At 41.8% G+C, this 26,025-nt stretch overlaps 1 protein-coding gene across 4 annotated transcripts in view; it reads left to right on the top strand.

The window, feature by feature from the left end:
- The window catches only part of PAK1 (p21 (RAC1) activated kinase 1), a 198,063-nt gene that overhangs the window by 104,638 nt on the left and 67,400 nt on the right, over positions 1-26,025 (top strand). For all 4 annotated transcript variants that reach the window (XM_062196757.1, XM_062196758.1, XM_062196756.1 and 1 more), the window contains exons 3-4: positions 19,729-19,829; positions 20,295-20,442. In XM_062196757.1, coding sequence (XP_062052741.1) covers positions 19,729-19,829; positions 20,295-20,442 — 249 coding nt within the window. The remainder of the gene's footprint in view (positions 1-19,728; positions 19,830-20,294; positions 20,443-26,025) is intronic.

Raw genomic sequence — 26,025 nt, 5'->3', positions numbered from 1 at the left:
CTTGTCTCAGATCTGGTTGTTGGAGCTATCTGGGGAGTGAACCAGCAAGTGGACGATCTCTGTCTCCTCCCTGTCATCTGTCTTTCAAATAAGTAAATCTTTAAAACAATTTTTTTTTTATATTTCAAAGGACACCATCAAGAAAGTAAAAAGGTAATTCACAAAGGGAAAAGAATTTCCCTAAATTATATTTCTTCTAAGAGACTCATATCTAAAATATGTAAGAATTGTTACAACTCAATAATCGAAAAGGCAGGTAATGCTTTTTGGCCACCCGGCGAGGGGTCAGTCCATACGGCATTGTTCTTGATTCCTTGCATAACTTAAAGGGAAGCTGTCACAATGTCTGGAGCCCTTGGTGTCCTGCAAATGAAGGAGGAGGGTGACCTCAAGTTCCTTGCAGCAGGAAGCCACCTAGGTGACACCAAGCTTGACTTCCAAATAGAGCAGTACATCTGCAGGAGGAAAAGTGGTGGCATCTACATCATCGATCTGAAGAGGACCTGGGAGAAGCTTTTGTTGGCAGCCTGTGCCATTGTTGCCATTGAAAACCCTGCTGATGTCCATGTCACCTCCTCCAGGAACACTGGCCACAGGGCTGTGCTGAAGTTTGCTGCTGCCACTAGAGCCTCTCCAATTGCTGTCCGCTTCACACCTGGAACCTTCACTAACCAGATCCAGGAAGCCTTCCAGAAACCACAGCTTCTGGTGGTTACTGATCCCAGGGCTGCCCACCCTCCTCTCAGAGAGGCATCCTATGTGAACTTGCCTACCATTGCTCTGTGAAACACAGACTCTGTGCTCTGAGGACATTGCCATCCCATGCAACAGCAAGGGAGCCCACTCAGTGGTTCTGATGTGGTGGATGCTGGCCCAAGAGGTTCTGCACATGTGTGGTACCAACTCCTGTGCACTCCCATGAGAGGTCATGCCTGATCTCTACTTCTATAGAGATCCTGCAGAGATTGAAAAGGAAGAGCAGGACATTGCTGAAAAAGCTGTGACCAAGGAGGGATTTCAGGGTGAATGGACGGCCCCAGCTCCTGAGTTCACTGCCACTCAACCTGAGGCTGCAGACCGGTGTGAAGGCATGCAAGTGCCCTATGTGCTTATTCAGCAGTTCCCTACTGAGTACTGGAGTGCTCGGCCTGTCACTGAAGGCTGGCCTGCAGCTCCCACTGCTCAGGCCACTGAATGGCTAGGAACAACCACTGAGTGGTCTTAAGCTGTTCTTCACAGTCTCTGAAGCAAAATGGAAAGGAGGCTGATGGAAAATAAATACCAGTTCCTACAAAAAAAAAAAAAAAAAGAAATAACTAATTTGAAAAGCAGGGGAAGGATCTTAATGTGCATCCTGAAAAGCAGATATGTAAATTCCAGTAAGCACATGAAAATGTCACTGGCTAATACCTTGAACAGAGTAGGAGTCTTTGTCTTGTCTTAGTCCTACTTCAAAGCAGTAAAGCTTCCAATGCACTTGATGTCTTTTCTTATTTTCAGTTATATTTCCAGGGAGAGATGCAATCACCAGTCACCCTGCTCTGATCTGAACCCTACCACAAGAATGAGGCCTGCAACAGCTAGCCAAAAGTGTTCGAAAACCACCTTTTGCTTAATTTTAATGCTAAGATCTCTACCCAAGAGGAGCTTACGGTTCATTACCATAACATGCAATGCATATGCAAGCATGTTTCCAAATTGCAAAGATGCAAGCTTACACTTGCTTCTTTTTTTTATTTATTTATTTTTTATTTATTTTTTGACAGGCAGAGTGGACAGTGAGAGAGAGAGGCAGAGAGAAAGGTCTTCCTTTTTCTGTTGGTTCACCCTCCAGTGGCCGCCGCGGCCGGCGTATCGCGCTGATCCGAAGCCAGGAGCCAGGTGCTTCTCCTGGTCTCCCATGTGGGTGCAGGGCCCAAGCACTTGGGCCATCCTCCACTGCCTTCCCGAGCCATAGCAGAGAGCTGGCCTGGAAGAGGGGCAACCGGGATAGACTCTGGCGCCCCGACCGGGACTAGAACCTGGTGTGCCGGTGCCTCAAGGCGGAGGGTTAGCCTATTGAGCTGCGGTGCCGGCCACACTTGCTTCTACATGTAATCACAAAACGTTCCTTTTGAATATTCATTCGTCACCCAAAATAAGAGGTACCTTCTTTCCCTTGTTCAGGAAGCAGCAGTTCTCCAAAGTCTCGTTATTTGTTACTAATAAAAAACACTTTGTGGCCGGCGCCTCGGCTCACTAGGCTAATTCTCCGCCTTGTGGCATGGGCACACCGGGTTCTAGTCCCAGTCGGGGTGCCGGATTCTGTCCCGGTTGCCCCTCTTCCAGGCCAGCTCTCTGCTGTGGCCAGGGAGTGCAGTGGAAGATGGCCCAAATCCTTGGGCCCTGCACCCGCATGGGAGACCAGGAGAAGCACCTGGCCCCTGCCATCGGATCAGCATGGTGCGCCGGCCGCAGCACGCTGGCCGCAGCGGCCATTAGAGGGTGTACCAACGGCAAAAGGAAGACCTTTCTCTCTGTCTCTCTCTCACTATCCACTCTGCCTGTCCAAAAAAAAAAAAAAAAAAACAACCACTTTGTGTGACAGTTGCCTCTGGTGAAAGATTTCATTTCCACCCACCAAGGAAGGAACTCACTTTGGGTTGGTAACATAAAGATGCTCAAAATCATTAGCTATCAAGGAAATACAAATCAAAACCAAAATGAATTCCTATTGTACTCCACTAGGATGGCTATAGTTAAAAAGGAAAGATAACAACAAATGTTGATGAGGACATGGAGAAATTAGAACCTTTACAATTGCTGGTAGGAATGTAAAATGGTGTAGCCACTATGGGAAACAGTGTGGCACCTTAGCAGGTTTAATATAGAGTTGCCATATAACCATGTAGCTCTACTGAGAGTGAATGAAAACGTGTTCACAAAATACTTGCACATGAATGTTTATAGCAGCATTATAGCTAGTAACCAAAAAATGGAAACAATCCAAGTAACAACTGATGAATAGATAAATAAAATTGGTATATTTATACAATGAAATATTATTTGGTAACAAAAATAAATGAAGTTCTGATCCATGCTACAATACAGGGATGAACTTTGAAAACATTGGTAAATGAAAGAAGCCAGTCCAAAGGATAGTTTATTTTATAATTCTGTTTACATAAAATCCCAAAATATAGGTGAATCCACATACAAAAAGTAGTTTAGTTATTACCTAGGGCTGCAGATGATCAAAGACAGATGGGATTAGGCTAAGAGGTGTGGGGTTTCTTTTTATAGTGATGAAAATATTCTGTGAAGTGTTTTTGGTTGGAAAAAAAATTCCTGCCTGAAATAGAGCTTTCAAACATTGAGAACCAAAGACAGTCTTATGTGTTCAAAGAGGAAGTTGAGGTCTAGATATCTGGATTGTAGTTTTGAATTTTCCATGATTGGTTGTCTGATTTAGATCAATTACTTCTCTGAAGTCTTCAGTGCCTTCATCCAAAAAATGAGAGTCAGAGTAGCAGATATGCACAGTTTCTTTTAGCTTTGAAATTCTGTGATTATATAAATGAGAGTGTTGCAGAGATATAGTTAGACCAGGCTTGTCTACATAGGTGAAAAGATATCAGGCCGTTATAAAGTACTTTAATAAGGGATAGAACTGTAGATTCAGAAGTTTTTCTGGAAATCCAAGTTGAAGAAGCCCAGACCAACTCTGGTCTGAAAATAAATCTTATAGCCTCAAGATCAAAGCTGCATCTCTGTAAGTTGAAAGCATACAAATAGAAAACAGAATTACAGGAAATTCTTACAAAATGATCCAATACCCTCTTTCATCCTCTAGTTACAGATTTTATATACCCTGGGCATATAGGTTTCAACTCTTGCTTTCAGACCCTTGTGTTAGCTGTAATTAGTGCATACATCAATATGAAATAAAAATGTGATCTGTTTTTCCTTTTGTCTGAAGCCTTTCTTGAACCAACCAGCTGCTCTGCTTAATCCTATTAAGATATACAGTAGTATTGGTAGTCTTTGAAGTGCTATGCCCTTCAAATGGTACATATGGGAGAATTTATGCCTGTTGTGTAGAAATAGTCTAGAATTGAATTTTGAGAATCTAGATTGAAGCCTGCCTCTGACATTTCTTCCTTCTTCCCTCCCTCCCTCTCTCTCTCTTTCTCTCTCTCTTTCTTTCTTTCTTTCGAAAGCTTTTATTTAATGAATACAGATTTCATAGATACAGCTTTAGGAATATAATGGTTCTTCCCCCCCATACCTACCCTTCCACCCCTACTCCTGTCCCACTGCTACTCTCTCTCCCATCCCATTCTTCATTAAGATTTTTTAATTAATATTATATACAGAAGACCAATTCTATACTAAGTAAATATTTCCACAATTTGCACCCATACAGACACACAAAGTATAAAGTACTGTTTGAAGAAAAGTTTTACAGTTAATTCTCATAGTACAACTCATTAGGGATAAAGGTCCTACATGGGGAGTAAGTGCACAATAACTCCTGTTGTTGATTTAACAGTTGAAATTCTTATTTATGACATCTGACATTTCTTAACTCTGTGCTTCATTAATTCCTATGTCATCTTTTAAGTGGGAATAGTAATTTTTATCTACCCATATATATCAGTAGATTTTGTGTAACATTTGACATGGTGGATATAAAACAATTTTCTAAACTGTAAAACAATACAAATATGAATTTTTAATTGGATGAGATTTTTTAAAAATTGAAAACCTCATTTATTATTGGAGCCAGTGTCCACAACTGATTTTTCATTGAGGAGGCTTACGGTTAGAGAAAAATAAGTTGCTGAAGTTCTCACAGGTGGGGAGTGGCAGGGATGAGCATGGAACTAAGTCTTCCTGAAATATCTCTTTCATCATAACATACTATCTCTGCTAGTTTTTCTCAACCCTGGTTATGCATTGGATTCACTCTTGATGCTTTTAAGAAATATAGATATCTGGGCCCAACCCAGACTTTTGGAGTCAGATTTTTTTAGGGAGGATAGTTTTGCATCCCTAGGGAGATTTGAGAAATGAAGAAGAGGAATTCTCTGTGGGCTGTGATGGTGGTTGAGATTTGAGCTGGCGGTGAGCAGAATGTCTGTGGGCATTACCTAATGCTGACCTTCAGCATGGCCCCAGTGTGTGTCTGGGGCATGCATAAATGATTGGGAGGAGAACTGTAATTGAGGGCCTATAATAGTTGGCGCTGAGTTGCAGAATTCCATGTGGGAAAGCCTGCTTCCTGAAGTGGTTAGGATATGGAATCTTTGGTTTATTCTAAGAAGTTTTGCAACATTTAGTTTGGAAGCTTTTTCTGGTTGCATTTTCACAACTGAAGTAGAATTCTCTGAGCTTGGGAAAAGTTTAGCAAAGTTAATTTTACCACTGAACTACGTCAGTGTTTAGCTCTCCACATTTGGAACATTTAACTGCATTGAGCTCAGATTAGTTCAGCTGAGCCAGTGAGAGGTGCTACTTAAAATTTTTTAAAAATAAGGTCGCTGATTTGTGCTTTGATAGCTCTACTGAAAGATGGGATTTTACCTCATTTACCATACAATCAGAAAGCCAAATGGACTATGGCAAAGGTAGGGCTAAAGTTTGAATGGGTGAGATTGCAAGCTAGTTTTCTCCTTTTATTTTTTCAAACTTGAGATGTCTACATACATGAAGTCAGAATGATTCTTTCCTCCTTTACTCCTCAACCACAGATTCTCTGTCTTAGTAAGCAGGTTAAGAAATCTTACATGCACAGTTTCTTATATTATTGATAACTCATGTTTGTAAAGCTCTTTTAATTTTATAAAGCTCGTACATTTACATTTTCTTTACCTTAGTTGAGCTTCAGAATCATCATAATCATCATAATAAATGGAATAATAATCATAATAAATAGGAATAACAAAATAGTAATAACAAAATGGTAACAATAGTGACAAAACTATTTATTGAATGCCTGTTAACTGTCACACATTTTAAGAACTTTGATATTTGTGAGCCACTCCAGTCCTTCAAATAGTTGAGTATTTCACTTTTGAGACAGTAAACTGAAGTTTACAGTGGTTAAGTCACTTGCCCAAGATCATCGAGCTAGGGAGTGGCAGAGCTGGGGCTGGACCTCTGTCTGATTCCAAGGGCTTTTCTGCTGTATAGTTCTTAGCCAATGTCTCATAACTTCTGGACTGTGCTTATTAATTCTTCTAAGGCTTCAGACACCACATAATGTTGGAAGTCTCCCAGGCGGGTGCTTTTCTTTTCTTTTTTTTTAAGATTTATTTGGGTGGGTGTTGTGGTGTAGTGGGTAAAGCTGCCACCTGCGCTGCTGGCATCCCATATGGGTGCTGATTTGTTTCCTGACTGCTCTACTTCCCTGGTGCAGCTCCCTGCTAAAGGCCTAGGAAAAACAGTGGAAGATGGCGCAAGTGCCACCCATTTGGAAGACCTGGAAGAACCTTCTGGCTTCTGGCTTCTATCTGGCTCAGCTCTGGCTGTTATGGCCCTCTGGGGAGTGAACCAGCGAATCGAAGATCTTTTTCTCTCTCTCTCTGTCTCTCTGGAGCTCTGATTTTCAAATAAATAAATCTTTTTTAAAAAATTAAAATTAACAAGATTATTTAATTGAAAGGCAGAGTTACTGAGTGAGGGAGAGGGAGTAGAGGGTTGGGAGAGAGAGAGAGATCTTCTATCCACTAATTCACTCCGCAAGTGGGTTCAGTGGTCAGGGTTGGACTGGGTCAAAACCTGGAATGCCATCCAGGTGTCCCACATGGGTGGCAAGTGCTCAAGTGCTTGGGCCATCTTCTACTGCTTTTCTAGGCACATTAGCAGGAAGCTGGATTGGACATATAGCAGCCAGGACTCCCAACAGTGCTCATATGGTGTGCTGATATCACAGGTGACAACTTAACCCACTGCAGCACAACACTGGCCTCATAAACTAGTGCTTTTCAGTAGAACTGATTTTATTGTTTGTTTGAACATGTTTTAAAATGAATTTGTGTGTAATAGCATTCATTTTGTCACTCACAAGCATATTTATGTAGAGTGCATAGTGCATATAGAAGAAGCTGTGGTGGAGTTTGACCATCTGAGGTTGTCATCATTGTCCATCCCGACTTTATGATCTTTAGTAAGTTGTTTTGCTCTACCTTTCTTAGCCTCAGCTAGCTTACCTGCAGTATGAGTATGTAAGTTTTATCTCAGAGTTGCTGAAGACTAAAGATAGAAGAAGTGTTGAATAAACTATAGTCTTGTTAAAAGTTGGCAGTATTTTTGGTGGTAGTCATGCATTATTATTGCATATTATTGCTTTTAGTCATTTTCTTTTGGAGTCTGTGATTAACGCTTCCAAGCTGTTAAGAGAGTTACAAAATACAACTCTTTTTTTTTTTTTAAAGATTTATTTATTTATTTGGGAGTCAGAGTTACCAAGAGAGAGGGAGAGATAGAGAGAGGTCTCCATCCACTGGTTCACTCCCCAAATGGCTGCAATGGCTTAGCTGAGCTGGGCTGAAGCCAGGATCCAGGAGCTTCTTCCAGATCTCGCATGTGAGTGCAGAGGCCCAAGGACTTGGGTCATCCTCTGCTGCTGTCTCGTGCACATTAGCAAGGAGCTGGGTTGGAAGTGGAGCAGCCAGGACTCTTAACTGGCACCCATATGGGATGGCAGTGTTGCAGGTGGAGGCTTAACCTACTAGGCCACAGCGCTGGCCCAAAAATAACAGCTCTTAACAAGGTTCCTCCAACATGGAGTTAAAGAATGTCCCTAAATATAGGTTGCATTTCCTGTTGATTTAAGCAGAGCTAATAGGAAGGCCAGTTTAAATAATTTTGTTCACTGAGATTAAGCAGACCTAAGGACAGATTTCCCAAGAAGCTCATAAGAGTTCTTTGTAATGTCCAAACAGGATTCTAAGCTCTGGATATGGGCCTGGACTTTTAGGCCAAGTAATTTATTTTTTAATTTATATATATATATATATATATATTTTTTTTTTTTTTAGAGACTGTTGTTAGCTTTCCGTGCATTTATCTGTAAGTTTGTACAATCCTAACGAACTCCCAGCAGCAGCTGAGTGAGATGGCCTGATTTAGCCTGTTTTTTTTTTTTTTTTTGACAGGCAGATTGGATAGTAGGAGAGAGAGAGAAAGAGAGAAAGGTCTTCCTTTGCCATTGGTTCACCCTCCAATGGCCGCTGCAGCCGGCACATTGCGCTGATCCGAAGCCAGGAGCCAGGTGCTTCTCCTGGTCTCCCATGCGGGTGCAGGGCCCAAGCACTTGGGCCATCCTCCACTGCACTCCTGGGCCATAGCAGAGAGCTGGCCTGGAAGAGGGGCAACCGGGATAGAACCCGGTGTGCCGGCGCCGCAAGGCGGAGGATTAGCCTGTTGAGCCACGGCGCCGGCCGGCCAAATAATTTATTTGAAACTTGAAGACAAAGGTCTCTTAAATCTCAAGTGCTGTTCATTTCTCTGCTATTCCAGCTTTTCCTAATTTTCCTTTTTCTTTCTTCCTGTTTTCCTTGTGTGTTCTCACTTATATAGTAGTTAACAAGGATTGGAAACATTGGTATGCATATGATATATGGAGTTAGGTTTAGTGGCCAATTAACTATATACTTAAGACTTTCTAAGGAAGTGACACTTCTTTTAGTTTATAAGCTTATTTTTTAAATGTCTAATTTATTTTCATCTGCTTGAAAGATAGGGCAACAGACAGAGAGAAATCTTTCATCTTCTGGCTCACTCTTCAAATGCCTGCAATCAGCCAGAGCTGGGCCAGGCCAAAGCCAAGAGCCCAGAACTTTATCTGAGTCTATAGCACTCTCCCTAGAATTAACACTTTGTAATAGGTTTGGTTCCTGTTACAGTGCTTCACTTGTTTTGTGATATTGGACAACTCGCTGAACTTCCTAGGCTGCAATTATTTTCTCATTCATAAGATGAATTATGTTGGACTAAATGCTCTATAAGATCACATACAACCTCATGAATTATGTAGATTCTTATGAATCTACATGAATGATTCTTAGGAATTTTCATGAATTATGTATATTCATGAATCATGTAGATTCTTCCACTGAATTTTTAAGTCTTTATGTAGAAAACTGCACCCTTCAGAAAGGTACAACTCAATGAATTATTACAGTGACTATTCCTCCTGTGTGGCCACTACGCACTTTTCACCAAGCGATAGACCATTACTGCCCTCTGAAAAGCTACATTTCCCTTCCAAGCACTGACATCTGTCTCCTTCCAATGATTTACATAGATGAGCTTGCCCATTTTTAAGCTTGACATACACCAAGTTATACAATGGATATGACATTCTTTTATTTGTCTTAATTTGGTCAGCATTGATCATGAAATGTATCCATGTTCTTCTAGTTGTAGTTTGTTTTCTTTACAGTATAGTGTTCCAAGAAAAATTTATATTATATGTTAGAGTAATGATCCTTATTTATTTCTTGATACATGTGTTCATATATTTCTATTGATTATATATATATATATCTTGTGAAATTACTGAATCAAGGACATGTTCATGTTTAATTTTGTTAGAAAATACCAAAAGTTAAAAGTGGTTGTTTCAATTCATAGGTCTGCCAATAATCCCCAAGAATTTCAGCTACTTCACTTCTTTTTTAAAAAATTTTAGGCCGGCGCCGTGGCTCACTTGGCTAATCCTCTGCCTGCGGCGCCAGCACCCCAGGTTCTAGTCCTGGTTGGGGCGCTGGATTCTTTCCCGGCTGCTCCTCTTCCAGTCCTGCTCTCTGCTGTGGCCCGGGAAGGCAGTGGAGGAATGGCCCATGTGTTTGGACCCTGCACCCTCATGGGAGACCAGGAGGAAGCACCTGGCTCCTGCCTTTGGATCAGTGCAGCGCACCAGCTGCAGCGGCCATTTGTGGGGTGAACCAACAGAAGGAAGACCTTTCTCTCTCTCTCTCTCTCTCTCTCTCTCTCTCTCTGTCTAACTCTGCCTGTCAAAAAAAATTTTTTTTTAAATTTATGACAGAGAAAGCGCCCATCCATTGGTTCACACCCTAATTGCCTATAATAGCCAGACTGAAGCCAGAACCTGGGAACGCAGTCCAGGTCTCCCACATGGGTGGCAGGGATCCAACTACTAGAGCTACAACCTGTCTCTTCCCAGGGTGCACATTATGAGGAGGCTAGAATCGAGAGTAGAACCAAAACGTGGATGTGGGTATCTCAACAGCTAGGCCAAATCCTGCCCCTGCTTCACTTCTTTATCAGCCCTTGGTATTACAGGTCTTTAATTTCAGCCATTCTGGTATGCTGTTTGGTGAGTAATGAGCATAAGCAACTTGTCATGTGTGAATTGGCCATTTAGATCTTTTTATTTTCAATTTTTTTTTAAGATTTATTTATTTATTTAAGGCAGAGTTACAGAGAGGTAGAGACAGAGGCAGAGACAGGTCTTCCGTCCACTGGTTCACTCCCCAGATGGCTAAAATGGCTGGAGCTGCGCCGATCCAAAACCAGGAGCCAGGAGCTTCTTCCGGGTCTCCCATGTGGGTGCAGGCCATAGCAGAGAGCTAGATCAGAAGTGGAGCTGCCAGAACTCGAACCTGCGCCCATATGGGATGCTGGCACTGCAGGCAGTGGCTTTACCCGCTACACTACAGTGCTGGCCCCTATTTTCAAATCTTTTACCCATTTAAGAGGTGCTTCTTATTAATTTATAGTTCTTACCTCAGTGATGTAAGTTTTTTGTCATATGTAAATACTATAGATCTCTTATCATGCTCTTAATGGTATCTTTGATAAATGCTTGGCAAGGGGTCTGATAGAATTTTAATATTTAAATATTAGATATTTAACATTTAAAATTTATTATTTCCCTTCTAATGCTTTGTGCTGTATTTTTGAAATCTTTAACTATTTTTACGGCAATAAGATTTTTCTCCTGTTTGAATTTTCTTTGTTCATGTACATGACCATATTATCTATACATTGATAGTTTTATTTCTTCATTTTTTCCAAATGATGATACTGAACTTTAAAAAAAAATACTTATTTTCATTTACTTAAAAGGCAGAGCAGGACCAGTGCTGTGGTAGAGCGGTAAAACCTCCACCAGCAGTGCTGGCATCCCATATGGGTGCCAGTTTGAGTCCTGGCTGCTCCACTTCCTATCCAGCTCTCTGCTATGGTCTGGGAAAGCAGTGGAAGATGGTCCAAGTCCTTGGGCCCCTGCACCCTTGTAGGAGACCTGGAAGAAGCTCCTGGCTCCTCGCCTCAGATCGGCACAGCTCCTGCCATTTGCAGCCAACTGGGGAGTGAACCAGTGGATGGAAGACTCTCTCTCTCTGCCTCTCCTTCTCTCTCTGTATAACTTGGACTTTCAAATGACTAGATCTTAAAAAAAAAAAAAAACGGTAGAGCAATAGAAAGAGTGAGAAGGGGAGATGGAGAAGGAGGGAGATGGAGAAGGAGGGAGATCCTTTCATTCCTCAGATGCCCGCAACAGCCCAGAGCTGGGCTAGGCCAAAGGCCAGGAGCCTGGGGCAGCATCATGACGTAGCTGGTAAAGCTGCCGCCTGCATCTCATAGGTGCCAGTTTGTGTCCTGGTTGCTCTGCTTGTGATCCAGCTCCCTATTAATGCCCTGGGAAAAACAGCAGAAGATTGCTCAAGTGTTTGGGCCCCTGCTGCCCATGTGGAAGATCTGGATGAAGCTCCTAGCTTCGACCTGGCCCAGCGCTGGCTGCTGTGGCCATCTGAGGAGTGAACCAGTAGATGAAAGATCTCTCTCGGTAACTCTTTCAAAATAAATAAATAAATCTTAAAAATAAATAAATAAACCAGAAGCCTGGGACTCCATTTAGGTCTCCCATGTGGGTGGCAGGAGCCCAGGTACTTGAGCCATCAACCACAGCCTCCCAGGATACATTAGCAGGAAGCTGGATGGCAAGCAGAGCAACTGGCATTTGGCTGTGGGATGTGGGTGTCTCAAGCTGCAACTTGCTGCACTACAGTGCTCTTGCCTGTTTTCTTCCTTTCTAATCTCCTTTTTCTTGCCTGATTACACTGGCTAATTCCTTCAATACTATGATTGATACAGTAGGAAAATCTTTCAACATTTCACATTTTTAAGTACAATGTTTACCCAGGAATTTTGGTAATTAGCTTTTATTAGAATGAGTAAATTCTATAATCCTAGTATGCTAAGAGTTTTTAATTATGATTGATATCACATTTCAGCATTAATTAGATTGATAATATACTAATTGCTTTATTTTAATAGAAGATGCATTTGTTTTTTTTTTTTTTAAATTGAGATACAATTTAGATCCCATACAGTTCAGTATCTTTTTTTTATTTGACAGGTAGAGTTATAGACAGTGAGAGAGAGAGAACAGTTCACCATCTTAAAATATGCAACTCAATAATTTTTAGGATAGTCACAAAATTGTACAACCATTATATTACAGCTATCTCATTCCAGTACATTTTCATCATTTCAAGAAGACACCCATATTCATCAATGGTATTTCCTTATTTTCCCATTCTCTTACCTCCTAGTAACTATAATCTACTTTCTGTCTATGAATTTGCCTATTTTGCACATTTTACATAAATGGAATTATGCTGTATATGGCCTTTGGTGACTGCTCTCTTTCACTTAGCATGTTTTCAAGTTTCATCCATATTGTAGAATAAATCAGGGCTTCATTTCTTTTTATGGCTCAGTAATAGTCATATTTCATTTCATTATATGGATATACTACATTTTATCCAGGCATCATTTGAGAGATATTTGGGTTGTTTCCACATTCTGACTGTCAGCATTAATGTCTATGAACATTTATATACAAGTATTTGTGTATACTTTAGTTTTCATCATACTCTTCCAGATTCATATTTCTAGTCATCTTAAAAAATTTGCTAAAGCAGCAGTAGTTTCAGGAAGACAGGTGTGTAGCCTTTGGATATTGAACCATCAGCATCCTGGATTTGCTTTGTTTTATCCATTGTATATTTTCTGAATCCAGAGTTCAGAGTATATGCCTAAGTAAGAGCTCATGAGATTTGGTGGACTTGCTGGGCCATTGGAAAGCTGGGAGAAAGATCACACTCTTTACTGCCTGTGATCTTTACTTTTGTTCTTTCTAGAATAGCTTTCCTTATCTCTGCTTGGCTAATTCCTATTCATTCTTAATGATTTCTTTCAGATATTAAATGCTTCAAAAAATGATGTTGTATTACCTGCCTTCATCAGTACTTCAAGCGTGGGTCATTGTCCTGTTTTGCAGATTAAGAACTAGAAACTCAAAAAAAGTGACTTTTCCAGGGTCATACACTGAGTTAATGGCAAAGATAATATGGCATCGTTCTTTGTCTTCTAGCCCACATTCTTCTCACTGACAGAGATTTCTTTTTATTTCTTGATCTCAGTTTTCTCAGCTATGAAATGGAGATCATCCACGCTGCCTGGCTCATGGGCTTGTTGGGAGGAGCCAGGGAGAACAGTGACTGTGAAAGGGGTTTAGGAAGGGCTGTCTGTACACACGTGAGGGAGGTGGTTGTTACTTCCAAGAAGGGATTAACTTCAGTTCTAGGTGACTCCGGGACTGCATGACTTCTTGCATCCTGCCTCTGGAACCCTGTTTCCTGCTGGTGGTCTCTGCCTAGATCGCACAGCATCCAGGCTACGTCCTGCCATTTACATTTCACCTTTCCACCTACTGCCCTCCTCCCCCACATCAGCCAGGTCCTTCCTGTTGTTGTACTCCAGGCCTGGTATGTGTTAAACTGTGCCCCCGTTAGTGGTTGCTTCCCATGAAATCAGTCAGTAGAGAACAGCGGATATAATGAGATAAAAGACTTGATCAGGTGAACTGTGTTATCATCATGTGCTCTATGGCTTAGGGCAAGTCAGTTTACGTCTCAGGGCTTCTTTCCTCAGGGAGTGGAAATAGAGTCTGTAAGGTCACTCACCAGTATCTGGTAGGGTGTTCTTGAAGTAAGCAAGCTCTGTGCTGTGTCCTGTTTGAGAGTCAGGATATTGATCCTAATTAGAAGCCATGATTTTGGTCCTCAAGAGGCTTACATTTTAAGTCTTAAAAATAGCAAGTGGTGGGTGTTGTTTAGCTCAGTGGTTAGGATGCCTGTGTCCCATATTGGAATGCCTGGGTTTAATACCCAGCTCTGTCTCCTGACTTCAGCTTCCTGCTAATGCAGACCCTTGGAAGTAGTGGTGATGGCTCAAATAACTGGGTTTCTGCAGCTCATGAGGGAAACCTGGTTCGATCCAGCCCAGCCCCAGCTGTAGCAGGTATTTGGAGAGTGAACCAACAAATGGAAGGACCCGTATTTGCTCTTGCTCTCTTTCTTTCCCTAGTTTACTTGTTGTCTCTCTAATAACATTTTTTTTTTTTTAAAAGCAAGGAGTGGCCAGTGCCGTGGCTCACTTGGCTAATCCTCTGCCTGTGGCGCCGGCACCCTGGGTTCTAGTTCCTGTTGGGGCACCAGGTACTTGTCCCGGTTGCTCCTCTTCCAGTCCAGCTCTCTGCTGTGGCCCAGGAGGGCAGTGGAGGATGGCCCAAGTGCTTGGGTCCCTGCACCTGCATGGGGGACTGGGGGTGAACTAACGGAAGGAAGACCTTTCTCTCTGTCTATAACTCTCTCTCTGTCTCTCTCTCACTGTCTAACTCTGCCTGTCAAAAAAAAAATAAATAAATAAAAGCAAAGAGTAATATAAGACAGGAAATGACTAAATGTATGCTGACTCAGTATCTTGGGAGTTCACAGGGAACAAGAATGATCACAGTATTTTTCCTGGAAGAGGTGGAACTTGAGCCAGTCTTTAAAAGATGGCCAAGGGGCTGGCATTGTGGCACAGCATGTTAAGCCACCCCTTGAGATGCCAGCATCTTGCATTGGATCATTGACTCGAGTCCCTGTTGCTGTACTTTCAGTCTCTTTTCCTGATAATATGCCTGAGAAAGAGCTGGTGGTGGCCCAAATACTAGGGCCCTGCCACCCATGTGGGTGACCAGGGTGGAGTTCTTGGCTCCTGGCTTTGGCCTGGCCCAATCCCAGCTGTTGTGGCCATTTGAGGAGTGAGCCAGCAAATGGAATCTCTCTCTCTGTCTCTTTGTCTCTCCCTTTCTCTCTCTCTTTGTTGCTCTGCCTTTCCAATAAGTGAATGAATAAACAAGTACACTTAAAAAAAAAAAAAAAAAGATGGCTGAGACAAGGAGAATGTGCGGGGGAGCATTCCAGGCCAGGAGAAGAAAATATGAGCAGGAACTTGGAAGTGGGTATATGGGAAGTATATCTGAAGCTTGTAGGGCTCAGAGTGAGTAATATAAGCAGAGCCAACTTTAGCATTACCCTGTATATTCATGTGATAAATGATTTCATTCCCCTGGAACTCTTCTATCAACTACTTAGCTTTTTTTTTTTAAAGATTTATTTATTTATTTGAAAGTCAGAGTTACACACAGAGAGTCTTCCATCCGCTGGTTCATTCCTCAATTGGCTGCAACGGCTGGAGCTGCACCAATCTGAATCCCGGAGCCAGGAGCTTCTTCCGGGTCTCCCACGAAGATGCAGGGGTTCAAGAACTTGGGCCATCTTACATTGCTTTCTCCGGCCATAGCAGAGAGCTGGATCAGAAGTGGAGCAGCCAGGACTTGAACTGGCGCCCATATGGCGTACTGGCACTACAGGCTTTGGCTTCACCCACTATGCCACACCACTGGCCGCATAAACTACTTATCTTCTGAGCCACTCTCTGGGTCTCCATTACCAGAGTTCCTTCTGTGCTTGACAGTCCATGCCTATGATGTTGTCTTATATGTTAATAACATACAAAAAAGTAATATATAAAATTTGAGTACAAGGCCGGCGCCGCGGCTCACTAGGCTAATCCTCCACCTGCGGCACCAGCACCCCAGGTTCTAGTCCCGGTCGGGGTGCCGGATTCTGTCCCGGTTGCTTCTCTTCCAGGCCAGCTCTCTGCTGTGGCCCAGGAGTGCAGTGGAGGATGGCCCAAGTGCTTGGGTCCCTGCACCCGCTTGGGAGACCAGGAGGAAGCACCTGGCTCCTGGCTTCAGATCAACGCAACACGCCAGCCGCAATGCGCCAGCCATGGTGGCCACTTGGGGGTGAACCAATGGAAGGAAGACCTTTCTCTCTCTCTCTCTCTCTCTCTCTCTCTCTCTCTCATTGTCTAACTCTGCCTGTTTAAGAAAAAAAAAATGTGAGTACAATATATAAATACGAAAAATAGGAATCTAAACAAAACATTAATTGTATTTCCATAAAATCTTTTAAGTGGCTAGATCAGAAGGAATTTAGAGACAGAAAGCAGTTTGTACAGAAAGCATTTCCAAAGTCCTGCTGCATGTCTCATGCATTCTAGTTATGAGCAAAACAAATGGACTTATGTCACAAATGACTGCTTAAATTGGACCATGGTATAACTCTTAGCCTTCTTTTTCTCCGAGCAGCTGCTTTTGAAAGGGAAATTGCCAAGTGCATAAATAGCTGGAACTCTAGCAGTTGGCGTGTAGGCAAATGTTTCTCATTAAGATACTGAAGAAAGAACCTTTAGCATCAGACCTGGGTTCAAATCCCAGCTCTCACCAGCTCTATGCGCCAATTATTCAGTTTCCTCCTCTAAAAGATGACAGTAATAATATTTATTATACGTGATTGAAAGAATGAAGAGTGATGTACATCATGGTTTATATTCTTGTTACCTTCATAGTGTTATTTATTCCCATTACACCAAAGTTGTTGGTTTTTTTAATTCAACTTGAATTTTTTTTTTTTAAATGGGAGGTGGTATTATAGAATGTAAAGGACGTTAGTTTTGAAAAAAGGCCTCTTGGATTTTAGTTACTTAGTGGCTGTGGGCAGGTCTGTGCTTCAGTTTCCTAAACTATAAGCAAAAATTCTCTAAGAATTGTGGTGATTATATCAGATAATATATATATGATGTATCTATTTAAAACCGTGGGATTCTATCGTGAGAAGAAATACAGCTATAGAGGAGGGATGGGGAAACCTTTTTTTTCTGCCAAGGGCCATTTGGATATTTATAACATCATTCATAGCCTTACAAAATTATCAGCCTAAAAATGAGCCTGTTCTAGATTTATTTATTTAAAAATTTTTTTAAAGTGAACAAATTTCTCGTATTTCATATATACAGATTTAGGAGCATAATGACAATACTTCCCGCCCTGCCCTCTCTCCCACCCATGCTTCCACTCTCACTCCTCCTTCCTTTCTTATTCTTTCTTTTAATTTTTACAGTGATCTATTTTCAGTTTATTTTATACTCATAAAGTTAACCCTACACTAAGTAAAGAATTCAACAAATAGTAAGAAGAAATAAACACTGTTCCTCAACAATAGAGACTAGGGCTATGAACAGTCATTGAATCTCAAAATGCCAATTTCACTCACATGTATTCTTTTTTTTTGAGTACTCAGCACAGATCAGGGAAAACATGGTGTTTGTCTTTTTGGGACTGGCTTATTTCACTAAGTATAATGGTTTCCAGTTGCAACCAATTTGTTGCAGAAGAGATAGGATTTCATTCTTTTTTACATCTGAGTAGTATTCCATACTATATATACTCCACAGTTTCTTTATCCAGTCATCAGTTAATGGACATCTGGGTTGATTCTGTATGTTACCTATTGTGAATTGAGCTGTAATAAATATGGGGGTACAGATAACTCTTTCATATGCTGATTCCATTTCATTTGGGTAAATTCCCAGGAGTGGGATTGCTGGGTCATACTGTAGGTCTATTTTCAGCGTTCTGAGATTTTTTGAATTTCAAGTCCCACCTTCAGTTGCCTTGGCAAGGCCAGACCCAATGATTTCACAGGACTTACATGGTCTGTGGGCTGGATGTTCCCCACCCCTGCTAGAGAGCTTTGAGAGCACTCATGTTCTTGTTTTCATATATTTGCAGAGTGTAGGAGTTGGAAGAGCTCTTAAGATCAAGGCCATCCTCCCCATTGCTGAGGTGGCAAAGCAGAGATTCTGAGCTATATATGAGAATATTTCTAAAATTTTATGGAAAATGAATGTTACAAAAAAACTATGCAAGTATTTAAAAATTTTTGCACCAGAATAAATTTACCTTTAATTAATTAATTTTTTTTAAGAATCTAAGAGGCAGGGAGAGACAGATAGAGAAATAGAGAGAGAAAGAGAGAGAGTTCCCATCTACTGGTTCATTCCCTAAACACCTATAGCATGGAGGGGCGAGAGTGAGGGCCTGAAGCCAGGAGCCAGGAACTCAATGCAGGTCTTTCACATGGGTGTCAGAGACCCAACTACTTGATCCATCACTGCAGTCTCCCAGGATCTGCATTGGCAGAAAGCTGGAGTCAGGAGCCAGAGCCAGGAATTAACTTCAGGTACTCCATTGTGGAACTGGACAGCCTACCTTGAGTCCTAACCGCTAAGCCAAGTGCTTGTCCCTAAACTTATCTTCTAATTCTGTTTTCCATGAGCTTTTTGAAGCACTATTGTAATGTGGTGAGCTGAAGGTAAAACTGGCTTGGCTTCCAGGCCCTCATGTTTTTTCCTCCCCATTTTGCTGCTGTTCATCAGAGTTGTGCTGGGTCTGTGGACACATTAGGACTTCAGAATTTCTTTGGGCCCGTGTTGTAGCATAGCTGGTAAAGCTACTGCTTGTGATTCTGGTATCCCATATGGGTGCCTGTTCATGTACAGGCTGCTCCACTTCCATACAGCTCCCTGTTAATGGCTAGGGAAAACATCAGAAGATGGTCCAAGTGTTGGGCCCCTGCACTCATGTGGGAGATCCTGATGAAGCTCCTGGATCCTGGCTTCAGCCTGACCCAGTGCTGGCTGTTTTGGCCATCTGGGGCATGAACCAGCTGATAGAATATCTCTGAGTTTCCCTCTCTGTCTGTAACTCTGACTTTCAAAGTAAATAATAAATCATTTTTTTTTTAACAAAAGGGTTTAATTTTAGTATACTGAGCTCTCAGACAGATGGGTTTTAAAACAGAGCTGATAATCACTTTTCGGCTTTCTGGCTAAGGTCAAGTGAGAAACAGAGCTGATAAGCACTGGGTTAAAAGTTTTATGGATGTTAGGCCAGAGCTGGTGAAATGAAACATTTATTACTACTCTTGAGAGAATGTGCGTGTCTTAGATTCCTTAAACTCCTTGCTCAGTCGAGGTAGATAGCTGGTCATTTGTTCCCTTTTCTACTCACTACCTGAGCAACTACTTTGTGCTAGGCTTTGGGAATGTATGATGAATTGGTGATGGCCTTTGCACTTGGAGCTAAGTTTTGGTAGAGAAGATAAACAATTAAAATCAGCAAATACTACTACATGGGTGCCATAGCAACAGAGGAGAGAGGGTAAGTGCCTAGCCTAGAGATTGGGGAAGATTTCTTGAAGTGACTTGCCCTGTAAAAACTGGCTAATTAGTGGAAGATCTGGGACTGCTAATACTGATAAATGTTCTTCCTGCACCTCCTTTTTTTTTTTTTTAGCACAACCAAAAATGCATTGAGCGTCTACTCTAAGTCCGTAGTTGGACCCTGTAAATACATACACAAAGTAGATTGACCTTGTCTTCTAAAGAAGCTTACTGCTCAATTAAGAGCTAAAACAAGCCTAAAAACTTAATAATGTCCTTTTTATTCCCCTTTTCTTACTTCTCTTGCAGCAAATAAAAAGAAGGAAAAGGAGCGGCCAGAAATTTCTCTTCCTTCAGATTTTGAGCACACAATTCACGTTGGTTTTGATGCTGTCACAGGGGAGTTTACGGTAAGTCCTAGTGCCTCTTAAGAGTTCTGACTGCGTGCTATTAGATTCAATCTTTTCTTGTTTTCCCTGTGCTGATTACTATCTTCTTATGTTCATGAGAGGGACACTTTTCCTTATCTCCAAAATTGTAGCCGGGGAACCTTGCACTCTCCATTCCTTAAATAGACCTCTGTTAAGTGGCTCTGTGCTAGCAGGTTCTGTTTGAGGCACTGATGATGCAAGAACACACATCAAACATGGTCTCTCCTTAAAGGAGCTATAGCCTTGTAAAGAAACATCTCAACAAGTGATTAATGCAATGAGAAAGGTATTATAAAAGAGGCTTTTATAAATTCTGAAGGCATAGCAGTAAAGGAATGACTAATAAGCTGGTCTTTTGCTGTTAGCAGATGTCAGCATTAGCTTTGACTTTCAGGGTCCCCTGTGACTGTGCCTTCCTGACAACCTTAAATGTCTTTCTTACAGGGAATGCCAGAGCAGTGGGCCCGCTTGCTTCAGACATCAAATATTACTAAGTCGGAACAGAAGAAAAACCCGCAGGCTGTTCTGGATGTGTTGGAATTTTACAACTCGAAGAAGACCTCCAACAGCCAGAAGTACATGAGCTTTACAGGTAGGAGGATTGTTTCCAAGATAGGCTCAGAATGAGAAGGTTCAAGGCAGGCATTGTGGTACCACACTCAATCTGCTGCTTGCAATGCTCACATCCCATATCAGCATGCCTGGTTCCAGTCCCTGGCTACTCCACTTGTGATCCTGTAAATACACATCTAGGGAGGCAACAGATAATAGCTTAAGTAGTTTGGTTCCTGCCATCCATGTGGGAGAACTGGATGGAGTTCTGGGCTCCTGCTTTCAGGGTGGCCCAGCCCTGACTTTGGGGGCCATTTAGAAAGTAAACCAGTAAAGGAAGATCTCTCTCTGTCTCTCTACATTTTAAACAATAAATAAATAAACTTAAAAAGGGAAGAGAGAGAGGATTGTAATCTGGGTGTAAGAACTCCCCATGCCTGTTAGTCTCAGGTAAGACGACAAAGTATTGCAAAGAGCAGAGTACTTTCTACTCTTGTTTTTCCATGCTTTTGAGTTAGAGTTTGATTTTGGTAAAATAAAAAAAATGCATATTACCTTTAAAGGGAGCAATATACAATAATTTATAGCTATAAATATATAAAAGATGTTTATTACTGAGTATCCAGCCCTCAAAAATAGCAGAGCCTAAAGTGTGGGGTAGTACAGTGAAGCCATAGTGTTGCCCTTTGCGTATGGTAATAAGGAATTTTGGAATTGCACAGCCAAGATGATAGGTTTTCCATAAACTCAAGTCTTTATTCTTGTACATTTTTTAAAAGCATGACATGATATATAAAGAATACAGGCTTTATATTAAAAGGTCTACATTCTGACATTCACTAGATTCTAGGTCGTTAATTTCTTTGAGCCTCAAGATGGGAATGCATCCTATCTCAAGAAGCTGTAGTGAAGAGTACATGGGCTCAGTGATGTAGAAGTTGTAGAGCAGCAGTAAGGAAACCTGCCATTATCATTATTGTTAGCATCATTAGTTATTTAATAACATCAATGTATAGCTTTTTAACTAGATAAGCTGCTGGTGTTTCAAAGGACTAATTTTTTTAATCAGTTGAATGAACAGAAAGTAATAACAAATGTTATTTGGATTTACTCTCTATAGAAGGAACTGTGCTTTTCAGAATGCTTTATTTTTGTATGCTTTTTAAAATTTTTTTTTGTTTCTTTTATTTGAGAGGCAGAGAGACAGTAAATTCCCATTTGCTATTTCATTCTCTAAATTCCTGCAACTTTTGGAGCTGAGCCAGGCAGAAACCAGGAGCCAGGAACTCGATGCAGGCCTCCCACATAGGAGGGAGACCCAACTACTTGAGCCACATACCTGCTACCTCCCAGGTTATGCATTAGCAGGAAGCTGAAATCAGGAGTGGAGCCAGGATTCGAACCCAGGGACTCCGATATGGGATGCAGGTGTCACAAGAGGCCTTTTAGCAACTGTGCCAAATGTCTGGCCCTCCTGGAGTGTTTTTTTTTTTTAACTTTTATTTTATGAATATAAATTTCCAATGTAAAGCTTATGGATTACAATGGCTTCCCCCTCCCATAACTTCCCTCCCACCCGCAACCCTCCCCTCTCCCGCTCCCTCTCTCCTTCCATTTGCATCAAGATTCCTTTTCAATTCTCTTTATATACAGAAGATCAATTTAGTATAAAGATTTCAACAGTTTGCACCCACATAGAAACACAAAGTGAAACATACTGTTTGAGTACTAGTTATAGCATTAAATCAAAATGTACAGCATATTAAGGACAGAGATCCCACATGAGGAGCAAGTGCACAGTGACTCCTGTTGTTGACCCAACAAATTGACACTCTAGTTTATGGCGCCAGTAACCACCCTAGGCTGTCATCATGAGTTGCCAAGGCTATGGAAACCTTCCAAGTTCACCGACTCTGATCATATTTAGACAAAGTCATAAAAGTCAGGGTGAGGATAGTAACCAATGATCCTAAGAGTGGCATTTACCAGGTCTGAACAATTATACAGCATTAAGTGGGGAAGAGGACCATCAGTATACACAGGTTGGGAGTAGAGCCATTGGTGGTAGAGTAGAGGTTATCATTACAAAGGAATGAGGCCCAAGTGCGCTAGACAGGGTCTAGAACAAAGGACAGAGTCATTATTAGAGGAGTTAAGAAAAGTGCTGTCTAAGCTACAATTAAGTTTTCTGATTGAGAGGCAAATAGAACCTGACAGAAGGGGCTTGATAATAATCTGTTGGGCTTTAGGCCTTGTAAATTAAGAGGCCCAGACCTATCTATCTCTTCACATGGGGTACATCCTAAGGGAGGTGTGAACCTCCTAGGGGAAGGCACCCTGTTGACTTTCATTACTTAGCTGGCCTGGGAGGAGAGCTGGCCAGGTAAAGGCAGGTGGCATCTCTAACAAGAAATTTACAGTTCTGCTTGCAATGTTGCTGACCCTACTTGGCCGTCCCTCAGCTGCAGTGGTCACTTTGGAAGTTGGGCTGAATGAAGGGCTTTTCAGCTTAGAGCCAATAAGATCTGTGGCTCTGACCTGGGCATCCTTCGACTCCAGGGCAGGTCCATTTCCTGGAGTGCTTTTAATAGCAGAATCAGGATTGGAACTTCAGTCTGTTAATTCCTAGACCACCGTCTTTTGAATATACTTGGTGCCTCTGTAATTTTATTTGAAGCACCTCCTTTCTTATTGAGAATTTTTTCTCACAGAAATCTGTATTTCTGGAAACTTGGCTTTTATATAGGGTCTTAGAATGTTAAAGCAAGAAGTGTCTTAGTAATACCAGTTGTCCCTTGTTTTATAGATAATGAAAGCCAAAAGGGCTTTTCTAATGTGACTAAATTAGTGGCAGGGCTAGTCTCTTAATTCCCAGTCTCGTGCCTCCTTCAAAAGACAGTGTTACAGGGAAGATGAGAACCAACATAAACTGCTGATTTTGGAGGATGCTTTCCCTAGCTGGTATCTGGCTTGTATCAAAGGGCACAGATGGTGGGGATGACAGACTGCGGGTTTGCTCATGCTGCCGTGGTGGTACCCAGTAGAGGGTCATGCATGTTCGCAGCAGTATTTCCTTCCTTTCTTCTGGCCTGCCGGGTCTGTCTTACTTCTTCCATTGAGGGACTGTCATTCCAAGGAGGAATTGGGGTGGGAGGTAGTGCTGAGAAGCAAAATTTTCTAGTCTGGACATCAGAGCTGATATTTAAGGAGTTTGTTACAGAGCTATCAGATGAGAAGATTTGAAAGCCCCAACAGAGAAATGTTTGCAAGAATCTATTTTTCTGAATGGGTGTGTATAGATGTGTGTAAATGGCATGTAAGTATATGGAGGCAAAACCCTGTTGTAGGTTTGCATATGTTCAGAATTAAAAGTCCACATAAGTATTCCTGAATAGATGTGTGTAGATACACTCATTCAGGTACTTGTGTATGTTCACATGTGTATGTGAATAATATTGGATGTATATGTTTAGATAAATATGTATACATCTACCCTATGTGCATAAATTTTTGTATATGTGTGTATGTTTTTATGTCTGAGATTTTTAATTTTCTAAAAGTTGAAGGGCCAACAGTAAGCAAAATTATATTTGGCACAGTTTTTTTTTTTTTTGGACAGGCAGAGTGGACAGTGAGAGAGAGAGGCAGAGAGAAAGGTCTTCCTTTTGCCATTGGTTCACCCTTCAATGGCCACTGCGGCCAGCGCACTGCGCTGATCCGAAGGCAGGAGCCAGGTGCTTCTCCTGGTCTCCCATGGCAGGTGCAGGGCCCAAGCACTTGGGCCATCCTCCACTGCCTTCCCGGGCCATAGTAGAGAGCTGGACAGGAAGAGGGGCAACCGGGACAGAATCCGGTGCCCCGACCGACACTAGAACCCGGTGTGCCAGTGCCGCAAGGCTGAGGATTAACCTGGTGAGCCGTGGCACCGGCCAGCACAGTTGGTTTTAAATGTTGTATCTTTGCTTTCTCTGTTTCTTCTCCTTTCATACTATTGACTGTGATAATACTACCTCAATTTGTATGCCCACATGTGAATTATCATATATAATTCTCATGATAGTTTTGTGAGGTTGGCAGGACAAAGACTGTTATTCCCGTTCTGCAGACTCAAATACACTCAGAAATTAAATGACATAGTCAAGATGACACAGCTGGTAGGTGATGGAAGTATGTTTTAGATTAGGGCCTTTAAATTTGTTGTTGTCTATAATCTAAACAAACCCCTCCATGCCAATTTTTTGTCAGTTTCCAATTTTTTTAACAATCGATTTTCTGTATTAATTAGTAATTAATGTGATGGGCAAACAGTAGACTAGATTGACAGTCCAGCTGGGTTTTACCTTATTTTGCCACTGATTTATGTGACCTTAAACCAGTCTCTTTCCCTTTCTGAACCTGTTTCCTCATTTCTAAAATGAAGGGATTGGAAGTACTTTCTACTCTTGTTTTTCCATGCTTTTGAGTTTGATTTTGGTAAAAAAAAAAAATGCATATTACCTTTAAAGGGAGCAATATACAATAATTTTATAGCTATAAATATATAAAAGATGTTTATTACTGAGTATCCAGCCCTCAAAAATAGCAGAGCCTAAAGTGTGGGGTAATACAGTGAAGCCTAGTGTTGCCCTTTGCATATGGTGATCCTTTTGAATAAGATAAAAAATGAGTTATATTTAAAGGGTGTCCCGAATGTATTTCTCCAACATAAAGCTGGCTATTTAAGGTTTGTTTTAAGAACATATTATCATAGCTTGCCTTATTTTTTGCTTTTTTGGGATCATGGTTTGTTGTAGGCCACTTTCTTTTATGATGGAATTGGATCTTGGACATTGTCTGGGCTTGGTTTTTAGAGAAGAATTGTTAGATTTGTGGTAGAATGTTTCTTCTTCTTAATTGCATTGGTGGTCAGCTGGCAAAATCGGTTTCTTCTTGGACCCTTAGGGATTAAACAACAAAACCAAAAATAGTACTGGTTCTTTCTATTTTTTTTTTTTTTTTTTTTACAGGCAGAGTGGACAATGAGAGAGAGAGAGAGAGAGAGAGAGAGAGGGAAAGGTCTCCCTTTTTCCGTTGGTTCACCCCCCAATGGCCGCTGCAGCCTGCGCACCACGCTGATCCGAAGCCAGGAGCCAGGTGCTTCTCCTGGTCTCCCATGTGGGTGCAGGGCCCAGGCACTTGGGCCACAGCAGAGAGCTAGACAGGAAGAGGAGAGACTGGGACAGAATCCGGTGCCCCAACCAGGACTAGAACCTGGGGTGCCTGCACCGCAGGCGGAGGATTAGCCTATTGAGCCGTGGTGCCGACCATGTTTTTGGTTTTTTTTAAAGATTTATTTATTTATTTGAAAAGCAGAGTTACAGAGAGAGAGAGACAGAGATATCTTCCATTCGCAGGTTCACTCCCAATTGGCTGCAATAGCTGGGGCTGGGCCAGGCCAAAACCAGAACCCTGGAGCTTCTTCCAGATGTCCCACATGGGTACAGAGGCCTAAGGATTTGGGCCATTCTCCACTGCATTGCCACGTACATTAGCAGGGAGCTGGATTGGAAGAGGAGCAGCTGAGACTTGAACTGGCACCTATATGAAATGCTGGCACTGCAGGCGGAGGCTTAACCTTCTATGT

The sequence above is a fragment of the Lepus europaeus genome, chromosome 7 (assembly GCF_033115175.1).
Source record: "Lepus europaeus isolate LE1 chromosome 7, mLepTim1.pri, whole genome shotgun sequence".
In the NCBI taxonomy this organism is placed as follows: domain Eukaryota; kingdom Metazoa; phylum Chordata; class Mammalia; order Lagomorpha; family Leporidae; genus Lepus; species Lepus europaeus.
This window is presented reverse-complemented; position numbering and strand designations above follow the sequence as displayed.